At 34.1% G+C, this 14,633-nt stretch overlaps 1 protein-coding gene across 1 annotated transcript in view; it reads right to left on the bottom strand.

The window, feature by feature from the left end:
- Positions 1-14,114, bottom strand: part of LOC108360640 (acetylcholine receptor subunit alpha-like) — a 143,711-nt gene extending 129,597 nt beyond the window's left edge. Inside the window, exons 1-2 of the mRNA XM_017613004.1 lie at positions 14,098-14,114; positions 13,853-14,039 (exon numbers count right to left, since the gene is read on the bottom strand). Coding sequence (XP_017468493.1) covers positions 13,853-13,972 — 120 coding nt within the window. The 5' untranslated portion in view covers positions 13,973-14,039; positions 14,098-14,114. The remainder of the gene's footprint in view (positions 1-13,852; positions 14,040-14,097) is intronic.
- Positions 14,115-14,633: the final 519 nt, after the last annotated feature.

The raw sequence follows: 14,633 nt of genomic DNA on the forward strand, positions 1-14,633 counted from the left end.
TACCTATGGACAGCAATGTTTTCATGCATGTACATATGTTTGAATGGTTGTATATATATTTGTATGTATGTACATATGTTTGCGTGTATGTGCATATGTTTGTGTTCGTGTATATATGCACATTTGTAGTACAAACGAAAACAAGTCTAATTAGAGCTACTAGCAACGCTGCTCGTTGATATCAATGCGAATTGTACTAGTTGTCAAAAATTATATGTTTGTTGTACATTTGTTCATGTTTGTCATTGTGCGTACAAATTATAGTTTTTGTGCTGCCGCTATCACCTTGTGTGAATTCGTCTTTCGTTGATATACTCTGATGAACACTCATATGTGAGGATGATAGCAAGGCCAACTCATATAAGAAGCAGTTGAAATTTACGCACCGGTGTTCCTTAAAGAAAGCCATAACGGCCGTTGGTCCAACTTGGTGATGTTTTGCTCTAGATTGCACTGTTTATGAGCCTGTTGAGTGAATTTGTGTCTTGGTTGTATGAAAGATCAAAAAATTTTGAGTTTCTGGCAAGTAGCACAACTCGTCGCTACATTAATGGCCACGTTGAACAAACTCATTCTATTTTGTTCGATAAATAACCCAAAATGGATAACTCAGCCGAAAATTTACGTGCTTACGTTGAATTTTATAAATGTAAGCCGAAACTATGTAATTATAAAAATCTGATTTTCTAATGAGACTGCTCGCAAAATTGCAATGTTTGTGGGCAAAATACTCATCTTGATTGCGGATCGATCTGACCCAACGATCGCAACGTATAAGGCTTCCATTATGTCAAAATGATATGTTTGCTGTAATTCATTCTGTCATTTAAAAAGTGTTTGCACGAGGCGATTTTGCGTTCAACTTTTGCGTTCACTTCACGCAGGGTTGCACGAAAAAAAGTTGAAAGGGTAAATGTTGGCTGGCGACCAACTTTGTTGAAAGTAATTAGTTGAAAGGCCGTTAAACCAAAAGTAGAATGCAAAATTGAACAATAAAAAGCCTTTTTTTGGCGAATATTTTGATATTTTCTTATATTTTGATATTTTTAGCCATTCAATATTTTTTGTTCGTGCAACCCTGCGTGAGTTGAACGCAAAATCGCCTCGTGCGAAAGCCCCATTACTACCATTATGCGTGGGCCAATTCGTGAAATCATTTCATGCGCTTGAGTAGAAACTGAGTGCATGAACATCATTTCATGATTTCAATTATACACGAAATGGAGTTTATGCGCTAAGTTTTTACTCAGATCCATGAAAGGTAATTTTATGATTTTGTACTATTGCTACCACAAGAATATATCGTCGGTCCCTACGAAGAGTAGCACATTTCACTATTAGCGTGGAAGACTAGCTCATTTCATTATTCGCGTCGAAAAGTAGCACATTTCAGATTTTTGCGTGGAAGAGTAGCATATTTCACTATTTGCGTGGAAGACTAGCACATTTCAGATTTTTGCGTGGAAGAGTAGCACATTTCAGATTTTTGCGTGGAAGACTAGCACATTTCAGATGTTTGCGTGGAAGAGTAGCACATTTAAACTAAATCATAAAAGCATAATTTATATTGGAAATTCAAGTGCTTATTTTATATTTGTGTAATTCTATTATAAAATTCATGAAATTCCGACGGTATATCCTTTGATTATTTTTGTCGCATTTGCTACTATATAACGAATAAACACAATTTATTTTTATATGAGAGAAAACCGCAACAACGGAAATTTTTTAGCCACCTGAAACTTGCACATTATTGCAATAAAATTGAAAGGGCCTCAAATCTATATACTCAAAAAATTCTTAGAAAAAAATTATTTGACATTTGGATGAACATTTTTAGATTTTTTTAGTTTTCTATAAAGTTTTAAATTTGGGTTTATATCATGATTCAATAATACAAGGTTGTGTAATTTGTGACAGCTAAAATTTGACACTCCTCTATCTAGATTTGTATTTTGGAAGTAGGAGAAAGGGGAAGAATGTGATCGCATTTTGCGAAAACGGTAGTAGAATGGTACTACAAAAAGTACGCAAAGTATACAATTAGAAGTAAAATGTGTATTATTAATTCTATGCGAATTTGCAATATATTTGGTGTTTTAATGGAAATACTAAACAATACATAAAAATATGCATTTTTGATTTAAGTTATTCGTCATTTCCGGGAAGAAATCTAGAATGCCGACCGTTCAGCTATGCAAAAACAAAAAATGCGGATCAATAGAACTTTTTATGCTCATTTCAGCCATGCCAAAATGATTTGGCGCAAGTAAAAAATGAAGAGGTTCTAGAAGGTTAAAGTTCAGTTTTTAGATATTTTAAATATTAATATCTTATGTAATTTATAACCAATTAAACAGCTAATGACGTCACCATAAAGGTCATTAATTTGTTCTTCAGCTGATGTACATAATTTATAGCTTTTTGTATTTTTAAACCAAAACCACTAAAAAACGAAGAATTATTATNAGAAGGTTAAAGTTCAGTTTTTAGATATTTTAAATATTAATATCTTATGTGCTTTATAACCGATTAAACAGCTAATGACGTCACAATAAAGGTAATTAGTTTGACCTTCAGCTGATGTACATAATTTATAGCTTTTTGTATTTTTAAACCAAAACCACTAAAAATCCAAGAAATATTATTTTTTCATGAAATAACCTTTTTTGAAAAAACTGCATAATTAATGGTAAAGAATTTTATATAATTTAGAAAGTACAAGTTATTATCTTTAATTCGATATTACATACTTTATCATGATCTACTTTTGGGTTTCAACAATTTAGTGATAATAAAAAATACAAATAAACCTCTTATATCTTCTTTTTTTACCAGTGACAAATAAATTTGGTATCGTTGAAATCAGCGTAAAAAGTTCTATCAATCGGCATTTTTGGTTATTTTATAGCCGTTTACGCTATTCTACACTTGTTCTAGAAAATTACGCAAACGAAGGTGACGCCAACGAATATTTAGTATGAAGAATTTTTGGTTTTACTACTAATATCACTAGAAACTCTAGAGTAAGCAACATTATGCACAAGTAAAGGAGCCGATTTTATGTGTGGGAGCGAGAAGACTGTTTTATTACAAAACCTTTCTATTATTGAATCATGGGTTTATATGGACTTCTTCAGAGAATGAACTTTATTTTAATGAAAATTTTTAAAAATAAGTAAATAAAAGTAAGTGTAAAACAATATCACANTTTAATGAAAATTCTTAAAAATAAGTAAATAAAAATAAGTGGAAAACAATATCACTTTGAAATGAGGTGCTTTTGATATGACTGCATGTACATTAGGGTGGTCCAAAAACAGTAGTCGGAATTGTAATGCTCTCACTCCCTAGGATTGTTGTATATAGAAAAGTGTACCCATATTTTTTTTTAAATCAAAAAATATTTAGTGGTCGTTCAAAGCGCTCAAAGTTATCCATGTATTTTTTTATGGGAAAAAACAACTTTTCGTAGAAATGGTATAAAGTTTTTGAAAATCAATATTTTTCGATCACAAAACTCTGGTTCTCTTCAGGAGACTTTCAATAATAATACCCAATTATTTATTTAAAAATTTTTTAATACTAACGATCTTTTATTTGTCCTCCATTGCATTTTTCGGGGTTTTTTGGGTTTTTGGCGGACCTACAAATTATAGTTGCGATGAAAAAAGGTTAAATAAACAATTGGGTATTATTATTGGGAATCCTGCAGATGGAAAAAGTTTTCCTATAGAAAAATAGTTCTTTTGAATTATATACCATTTCAACCAAAAGTGTTTTTCCCAATATAAAATATGTACATGGGAAACTTTAGGCGCTTTGAGCGACCTCTAACTATCTTTTGATTTCAAAATAAAAAATAGGGATATATTTTTTAGGTATAGAACAATCCTAGGGGGTGAGAGCATAAAAATTCCGACTTTACTTTTTCCACATGCATTTTTGGACCACCCTAATGCACATATATGTTTCTCGTATTTATAAATAGATTCCCTGAGGAAGACGCGAATATGCGTCCAAACGAGTAGGAGGAAAATAAACGTTTATTCTATTTGTAATAAAATACCGAAAAGCTCCATACACAACATTAAACTCTCAGCTTAGTCGAGGAGAAATAATTATTACATACACGTATGTTTGGTTTTTGTACGGCTGCTAGTACCACTTTATATGAATTCGCTATTCTTCTACGCGAGTATCTGAAATGTTCTACTCTTCCACGCAAAAATCTGAAATGTGCTACTCTTCCACGCAAAATTCTGAAATGTGCTAGTCTTCCACGCAAAAATCTGAAATGTGCTACTCTTCCACGCAAAAATCTGAAATGTGTTAGCCTTCCACGCAAAGATCTGACATGTGCTACTCTTCCACGCAAAAATCTGAAATGTGCTAGTCTCCACGCAAATAGTGAAATGTGCTACTCTTCCACGCAAAAATCTGAAATTTGCTACTCTTCCACGCAAAATTCTGAAATGTGCTACTCTTCCACGCGAATAGTGAAATATGCTAGTCTTCCACGCGAAAATCTGAAATGTGCTACTTTTCGACGCGAATAATGAAATGTGCTAGTCTTCGACGCGAATAGTGAAATGTGCTAGTCTTCCACGGTAATTTGAGATGTGCTACTCTTTGTTGGGAGCGACGATATGAATTCGTGGTAAGAATATAGGAATTCGCCTTGGAAGATAGAAAGCGAGGACGACGAAGGGGCGCAACTGATCTATGAGCACATTCTTTTATCTTGCCGTGCCTATTCATACCATTAACTTACGCTCGCTAACTGCCTGTTTTGAAGTTCTCTTTTACAGCAAAACCACTCAGTTATTGTGTGACCCTCACAACGAGAAGTTATACAGAGTTTGATGTGAGAAGGTCATTGCGCCCAAACTCGTCACATGTTTTAAAGTGAGTATTTTTACTTTTTTGACTTTTTGTATTTACCTAAAAGTAGCTACTATTTTATTACCCAGAGTTGAATTTTTATGGAATATTTGCATTTTTTCTGAACTATTTTACGTGTTTTGTTTTACCTTTGGATTTTTTAACTTCATTTTAAGATTTTTTAGTAGCTGCTAAATTTGTGTCAAAGAAATGGATTTTTACGAAAATGTTTACATTGATTTCTTTTTCACATCCCTAAATGCCGCGCCAGTATTTCGAAGATCTATTAACAATAAAATTGTGTGTTTACTATGTGTTTTTAAAAGTGTGACAGTCAGCATATTGCTTAATATGTAAAGCAAAAAAAAGTGATCAGAGAGCCACAGAGCAGAAACTTAACTTTTCCTTGAGTTGTGAGAATAACAAGTACAACTAATTTAACGGCACATAATCTGAGATTTCCCTGTGTAAACAGGTTAATAACAAACGAGCTTTAATTGATTTTACATATATTTCTATGCAAACATACTTTTATGTTTTGCCGTACGCATATATTTACTCATCACATTTCATGAGTACCTAGTACTCCCGCCTTTTTTTCTAACGGAGTCATACATTTTCATCCTTTAAAAAATTTTCGAACACACTTTATAGTAATAATAATAATCCCAGCAGTTTAACCCTCCTTTCACGGCTATCCGCACGAGGGGCGCAGTCCGCATGGCGTACAAGTCACGAAAGGTAGGAGTTTGGTAAGTGTCGAGATCTAAAACTATTCGGCTACAGAACCAATTTCATCAGCTGGTTATTATGTATTTATGTTAGTCAATCATTTATTGAGAGATGATAGTATCGCTGTATTGTAGCAGGCAATGGCATAAAAATACAATCGCCGTTCGGAGTCGGCATAAAACTGTAGGCCCCTCCTCTTTGTGTGACAAAATCAAGGCGCACGCCAAAAATCGAAGGAGAAGGTCGGCGAAACGCTAGCAAATGTGGAAGCGCCAATCTTTTCTGTATAGTATCGCTTTCTTAATGCGGAAAAGCCAATAACAGGCTTGTTCGACAAGCTACTCGAAGTCACTTCGAGTTACACATACGCGTTCCACAAGTAAGTTTTAGAGTTTCTTTGATATATGCTCACAGTTTGAACTTTAATCGAGTTTTTCTACCAGTAGCTTGTGGAACAAACCTAATATATGTATATCAAATGGGCTGGAATGAGAGTTAAAGTCTTGGCATAAGCAACAGAGTGGCTCGTGCAATTCAAAATTAGTTTTAGGAGTTTTTAAAAAAAGGGACAAAAGTGTATTGATACACGGGAGGGAACATAAAGGCTAACTTCCCCCAGAATTAGCGGACTTGAAATTAAGCATATCACTAATTTAACCATAAAAATTGTACCAAGGACNATTGATACACGGGAGGGAACATAAAGGCTAACTTCCCCCAGAATTAGCGGGCTTGAAATTAAGCATATCACTAATTTAACCATAAAAATTGTACCAAGGACTTCCCTGCGACTGACAATTGTGGGAAGATTATAAAGCTTTAATCGGCTCGTATAAGCCGGAAGGTTATATTTAGAATCCCAACGGAAATTTCTTAAAGCAAAAAGTAAGAATTGTTTTTGAATTGATTATATCTTGTCTGAATAAATTTGACACCTTGGATTCCAAACCACCGAACCGTATTCCAGAATCGGTCTAACTAATGTTGTAAACAGGGTTTTAGTGATACAAGGATCACAAAATCCTTTGGACCATCGGTTCACAAATGCAAGTACACATTTAGCCTTCTTTACTGTCTTAGCTTAAATAAAACTATTTTCCGTCAGTTTCCAGGACAGTTAAAAAAATAAGTCTAATTTTCGTTCTTAAATTGATATCATAAATTTTGTGTTTCTGGTTCAGCTTTCGTCAATCGAAAATTTTACCTCAAATAGGTGCTTTATTTGATATCAATTATTTTAGGATATCAAATTTAAAATTAACGAAAATCAAAACAAAAATATAAATGTTTTATTTTTCTCAAATAAATTGCTAAAAACGCTATCTAAATCTAAACGATTTATTCAAATATTTAAAATTGAATTCAATTCCATTGAAACATTTAGGCCGCGTTTCTTTATACATTCCAGATAAACCCATTTCGCCGCCAGAATAAACAGAATGCGTTTGAAATACGCATACGTTAACATATCATCAGGAACATAAAGAATAAGTAAACCCAAAAGTTTATTCCAAACGTTCACAATAAATAAAGAAAAGCAGCCCTAATTTTTCGTATACAGAATAATGGCTTTATTTATAAAAAATTAAGTAGGTTTAAAGAGTCTTACAAAGTGACGTTTTCAAACATTTTTCAGTTTATAAACATTTTTTAAAGCTACTTCATTTTTTATGAATAAGGCCATAAAGCGACAAAGAATGAGCAATTCTTCATATCCAAAGAAAAAATCTTAAATTAAAAAAATATTAAATGTGAAAAATGATAAAAACGTAGCAAGTTGGTACCAACATTAGATACAATAAGTATTCGTCTCATTCTCTTCGCTGCACATATGTAGTTTTTAAGAAGTTTCACTTCTATTACGAGAACGGTGCTGCCCTCGCCTTTTTGCTCAGTTGAAATTTATACTTAACTAGCAGACACGGCGAACTCAGTCCCGCCCAAAATTAGATTTTTAATTTAAACATTTTGGTCCAACAGTTTCTCCAACAATCCACATTTACGATTTTTACTGGCACATTCATCGGCCAAGATTCCCTGGTGGCAACAATGATCCGGATCTATATTGAATGTGCCCTAGAAACTTTATCTTATAGTTGGTGCCAATTTCAAAATGAATGCGTATCCTTGTTCAACAGAAATACAATATACATACATAAATTGAGATGAAATACCTTAAAAGCCAGTTTCGCGAAAGCAATTTAAGGGAAAAATTATTTTTTCTGTCGGTTTGTATATTAAATTCAATCAAAAAAATAAATTTTCATTAAATTGCTTTCATGAAACTGGCTGTTAAACTATTTCGGCAGGTGGGGATTTGAGATTTACCACTGCACAACTCAACCCTGGTTTCTTCGATTGAAGCTTTCACGCATAATAATATTGGCAAATCACATCTATTAGGCCAACCGTAACACTCGAGAGTTCGATATACTCAATGGTGCAAAAGGTCGATTTAGTCTGACATTTACGGCCACATTTTCTCACTTGTCGATTTTTAGTAATAACTCAATCTCAGCACCACCTGGCAGCTCTTTTTCGCAACTGGACTGCCTTTACCGTTTCCAATACATGTTTGGAATATTCGCCAAATCGGATCATAAAAAGACCATTAGTAATAACTCAACTCCAGCGCCAACTGGATGATTAAATTGTGAAACTAAACTATCCAGAGACCCACTCAAACACACACACAAAACTTTGTTAAAATCCCTCCAGCCATTTAGGATTTCACTCACAAATATACCTACAGAAGAGTTATATACATATTCAAAGATAAGTAAAAGTCAGTACGTTTGTATTTTGCCATGCCCTCTTTTCAAAGAGTCCAATTTTCTCTATGAGTATGAATCCCATTTCATATAGCTCCATACGAAGTTCCAGTACTGTACCATGAACACTTACAGAGATATTCCGTATGAAATTCGGCTTGTATGGTAGGTGCCATGCCCCCTTTTCCAGTAGCTCCATATTTTCTCCATGAATATACGATTAATTTCATATATCACCACACCAATTTCCATTACTCTACCAAAAACAGTTCTAGGGATATGCAATAAGAAAAATTCTGCTTGTTTGGGAGGTGCCACGCCCATATAAAGTTCCAGTACTCTACCATGAACACTTCTAGAGATATTTATTATGAAAAATTCTTTTGGTATGGGAGGTACCACGACTTCTCTTGGAATGGTCCGAATTTTTCTTCGTGACTATGCGATTAATTTCTTATGCATATCTCCAGTACTCTACCGTGAACATTTCCAGAGATATATAGTATGACAATTTCGGTTTATATGGGAGGTGCCACGCCTTTTTCCAAAAACTAAAATTTTTCTCCATTAGTATGTGCTTGATTTCATATATTTTCGTACCAAGTTCAAAAATTTTACCGTGAACGCTTCCAGAAATATACAGTATGAAATATTCGCGGTACAACGCCCTCTTTTCCAATATCTCCAATTTTTCTGAAAGAATATGCGATTGATTTTATATATCTCCACACCAAGTTCCAGTACTCTACCATGAATATTTTCAGAGATATGCAGTATGAAAAATTCGGTTTGTATAGGAGGTGTCACGCCCCTTTTCTAATAACTCCAGTTGCTTTCATATATTTCCGTACCAAGTTCAAAAATTTGACCATGAACGCTTCCAGAAATATGCAGTACGAAATCGCCGGTTTATATAGGAAGTTCCACGCGCCCTTTTCAAATACCTCCAATGTTTATCCAATAGTATGGGATTGATTTCATATATCTCCATACGAAGTTCCAATACTCTACTATGAACACTTCCAGAGATATTCAGTATGAAAAATTCGGTTTGTATGGGAGATGCCACGCCCTCTTTTCCAGTAGCTCAAATTTTACTCCAAGAGTATGCGATGGATTTCGTATATCTCCTTACCAAGTTTCAATACTCTACCATAAATACTTCCAGAGATATGCAGTATGGAAAATTCGGTTGGAAAGGGAGCTGCCACGCCCCCTTTTCCAATAGGTCCACTTTTTCCAATACCACGTTCCATTACTCTACCATGAACACTTCCAGAGATATGCAGTATGAATATTCGGTATGTATGGGAGATGCCCCGCCCTCTTTTCTGATAGCTTCAATTTTTCTCCAAGAGTATTCGATGGATTTCATATATCTCCATATCAAGTTCCAGAACTCTACCATGGACATTTCCAGAGTGTGGAGTATGAACAATTCGGTTCGAATGCGAGGTTCCACGCACTTTTTATATATCGAGATTTTTGTTAGCCGATAGCCATCCTTTGAACGTCTGCAGCAGGCGTCCGAAATTTCAAAAAAAAATCGCTTCAGCCATTCTCGAGCTTTGCGATATACATTGCTGCTTTTAATATTGCACTCACTTACGTACAAAACAACATAGCAGCAGGGTTTTTATACGTAATTATATACATACATATGTCTATATAGTTGGTCCTTGTGGCAACATAAACGACTCTACATACATACATAATTGTCTACATTATTTCTCCATGAACTGTACATATTTGTTTTTATTACCTACCTTTTATTAGCTCGGGATGTAGCTATGTAATATTGATGCGCCTAAACGATGTAGAGACTTCTATTCTCAAGTTACATACCTGATGACAGTAAGAATGGAAATTATAACAGCGAGGTTTTAGTTTTTTAAACTATAATTTTATTTTAACAAAATAATCAACATTAACGTTAACTTTGGGTAGGTTCAGAAGGCGCAGCAGTTGAGCGCATCCGTTACTAAAAAAAATCAGTGATTGTAATGCGTCTTTTGAACGGCTTGATACATTAGCTGCCAAATTCAACAACACACAACAGATTGTCTCAAATGATCAGAATTATTTTACGATCATCTACAATCGCTACAATTACTGAGCTGTTGCGCCTTCTGAACGTGCCCATTAGCACATATGCATATGTATACATAACCCTTCCTTTGCGCTGTATTCCGTAAAAATTATCAGCAGAGAGCGCTCTCAGCTCTGACCAGCGCTGTTATGTGGGCATGTATGTTAGATTCATAGGATTTTTAAAGTCCTGCAGTTACATTTTTAGGGAAGTATTTAAACTTTGCCTAAGACAATGAGAAGATCATCCAGAAAATATAACCGAAATTTCAAAAAAATCGGTACAGCCGATCTCGAGCTTTGCGAACAGAAAAAAACGGCTTTCAAAATATATATTAGTATAGATTAGGAGCGGCCCCAAAAGTGAACTAACAGCTTAATTCTGTGTACTTGATAAATTCGCCAANGAAAAAAACGGCTTTCAAAATATATATTAGTATAGATTAGGAGCGGCCCCAAAAGTGAACTAACAGCTTAATTCTGTGCACTTGATAAATTCGCCAACTTGTTTATTTATCAATATTGACAATTTATCAAGTGTTTCGTATTCTATGTCAATAATAAAAAACTTTTTTCTTGATAAATCGTCAAGTAGTCAAATGCGTTTGACAAATAAACAAATTTTTGAACGATTCAAATTTAAATTTTAAAGCTGCTTCAAACATTTCAAAATTGTGTTAACTAATTATTAAAAATGGAAGAAGAAATGCTTCTTTTACTATTATTGTGGGAAGAAGAGGAACATGAACAAAATAGAGACCGCTCGCGCTATATAAGGTCCTTGAGGGATGCCAGTGATCCATTTTCCTTGAGTGAGAACGTGTTCATGCAACACTTCCGTTTGACCCGCCAATTGTGCCGGAGTCTTATTATTGATTTGGAACCGCATGATGACCAAAATACCTCATTGCCTCTTACTGTACGCGTCTTGGCAGTATTAAACTTTTTTGGCAACAGATTATATCAGAAATGCGTGGGAAATAATTGCAATTTGCCAATGAGCCAGTCGTCCTTTTCAAGAAGTTTGCGGGCTGTGACAAAGCTCATTACAAGGGTTAAAGGCGGAGAAATTAAGTTTCCCAGTTCGATTTAGGAAGAAACCATAATTAAAACAGGGTATTAAAAGCGAATTATCTTTTATAGAAAAACAGTGTCATCTGAAATCTTGTGTTTTATCAGATTTTTTCGAAAGTTTGGAATAAAAAGCACTGTAGGAGCAAATGACTGCTCCCACATCGCTATTGTTGCTCCTCCTTCTAACAATGTAGAACGCCCGCTTAGGTTGTATTTAAACAGAAAGGGGTTCTACAGCATTAATGTCGAAGCGGTAGGTTACAATTTCTTTGACAAAATCAATTTATATGAGTTTGGTTTCATAGGTATGCGATCATCGTTTGTGCTTTACATTCCTAAACACAAAATTTCCTGGGGCGACGCATAATTCCGGGATACGGGCAACGTCTGACCTACGGGAGCAACTAATACGTCAGCATACCAGGACTACTGTTCACCAAAGAGAATCTTGGCTTATTGGTGATCAAGGCTACCCTTTGGAGCCATGATAAAGAAGTCAAATACAACAAATTGCATGCGTCTGCTAGGAACGGCATAGAAAGAGCATTCGGAGTTTTCAAGTCCCGCTTTAGATGTTTGCTAAAGTACCGAGTGCTTCATTATTGCCACGAAACAACATCACTCATTGTTGCGAGTTGTGTCATCCTTCACAACATAATGACAAAAGCGGGCATTGAAGCGATGGAGGTAGATAACGATGTCGTAGATGATAACGATTCGGCAATGAATTCCCTTGATTCCTCGCAGTATACCCACGAAGGAGAGAGAACAAGATCGAGATATACTTCAACACTATAATCCAATTCTTATTCACGAAAAAAATTAAAAAAAACTTCACTTTGAACAAAAGTACTTTATTACACTCAAATTAAATGGGTTACGAACTACGTTTACAGTTCAAGATTATAGTGAAATCACATTACATTTTGCTTAAGTTATTATATTATCATTCTAAAGTACTTACACCGAACCAAATATAAACTGGGACGCGACATTTTAGCAAGTTTTAATTATTTTTCTTAAGTTTGTTTAATGTTTAATATTTTTTATGAAAGTATTACTTAAAAACATATAAATCCAAATTTTAGACTTTTTGCAAAAATTATGAAAACTCTGCCAAATTTCACCAAAAATTTCTAACTTTTCAATCAGCACATTTAGAAAAAATATGCAGCTTTGTAGTCCATTAAAATTGAGTTTAATAAGGTACAAATTGGAAGTAACTACGACTTGCCGTTGATATTTGGCAATTTTTTTTTGACAGTGCTCCGCATTTTTCTTCCATATTAAAAAATGTTCGAGGAAATGTCTATGGAAAAAAATGCGTGACACCGTCAACAAAAAAAAAATTACAAAAAATCAACCCTAAGTCCGAGCTACTTCAAATTTGACCTTATTCACTCAAATTTAATGGACCCCAAAGCTACATTTTTTCTAAAGATTCTGATAAAAAATTAGAAATTTTGATGAAATTTTGCAAGCTTTCATTATTTTTGTACACAGTCGGAAATTTGGAATTATGGTTTTTGTTAAGTAATCAGCTATACTTTCATACAAAAATATTAATCATTAAACTAGCCAAAGAGAAATAACCAAAACTTGATAAAATGTCGCGTCGCAGGTTATTTTGCANTGTTAAGTAATCAGCTATACTTTCATACAAAAATATTAATCATTAAACTAGCGAAAGAGAAATAACCAAAACTTGATAAAATGTCGCGTCGCAGGTTATTTTGCTTCACTGTATGTATTGATACATATGTATGTATGATACTTTTTGAAGTATGAACTACTCGACTCAAACTCTAAATTGTACAGTGATGTTTCTGATATGTTCACAATGTTTTTAATTAGGAATTTTATTTGGCATTTTTTTATAAAAGTATGACTCATCTAACAAAATCGAAACTTTAAAGTTTATGCAAAAAATAGAAAAATTTAACAAAGTTTCATCAAAAGTACAAACGTTTTAATTAGAATTTATAGAAAAGATAAATAGCCTACTTAATTTTATATTCTAAAGTGCAAGTTTAATACTGCTAAAAGATCCTGATGATTTTTGAAAAATTGTTTGCTGATGGTGTTACGCACTTTCTTCCATGTAAGAAAAACTTTCGAACATATTTTGTATNTTTAATCTGCGTGCTCGCGTACGCAATTGGCTCTTCCAAACTCCGAGGGTCTAAAATTATGGCAACATTAAACAACGATATCCATTCATATATATTAATGTACATATGTATGTACATACATTCATATACATACATGTATAAGCATATAATAACTGAGATAAAATAAATTACCTCTTTCCACTTTACTGCGGTGCGTGTTGGTCCCCTCAATGCATTCAACTCGTCCGCCAACTGATTCCATAAGCACTGCATTTTCTGTGGCGACTTCGGGTTATTCTTTCCTTTCCCCATATTAGCGCAGACAAATGAGACAAAACGCTGCAACCGCTTCTGCGTAGCACGATCGTGTTTTGTTTTTCTGTAAATATTTAAATAGCTTATATTATATAAAAGTAATATAAAACTGAAATTCTTACGTTTTTGAGGACTCCAGTTTCTTGCACTAAACAGCTGAGCTCGGTTTACATTACGATTTTCACCATAGTGTGGGGAAAAGCACAGGGTGTAAAAGCTTTTTACTTTTATCAAGTTATGCCAAGAATGCCGAAAAGTTTTAAACTTGATAAAAATCTTGATTATTTGTCAACTTTCTGTTAAATCGTCAAGTGCACAGAATTAGGCGTATGTATATACAAATTTAGGTAAGAATGTATGCGTCTTCCCAGTTAGGTTAAAGGCGGGTATAGTTGCATACTGTGTACATACTTGCAATTAAAAAAGGAAAAAATATTACAATTTCGGCATGTGATGCAAAAAATGTCTAAAATACACACAATTTGGCGTTTCCATGATACGCACGAAGTGATAGCACAGCTGCATTCTTTATTTTGTACNCCGCGTATGTGAAGTTGTAGAAATTATTTTCTAGAGCGTAAAAGCACTCATATTTCAAAATGGTTATCTTTTTTATAAAGAAATCGCATTTCTGGCTAGTATATTTCAGGAAGAATAG

The sequence above is a fragment of the Rhagoletis zephyria genome, unplaced genomic scaffold (genome assembly GCF_001687245.7).
Source record: "Rhagoletis zephyria isolate East Lansing unplaced genomic scaffold, Rhagoletis_zephyria_1.1 Rzeph_scaffold_00599, whole genome shotgun sequence".
Taxonomy (NCBI): domain Eukaryota; kingdom Metazoa; phylum Arthropoda; class Insecta; order Diptera; family Tephritidae; genus Rhagoletis; species Rhagoletis zephyria.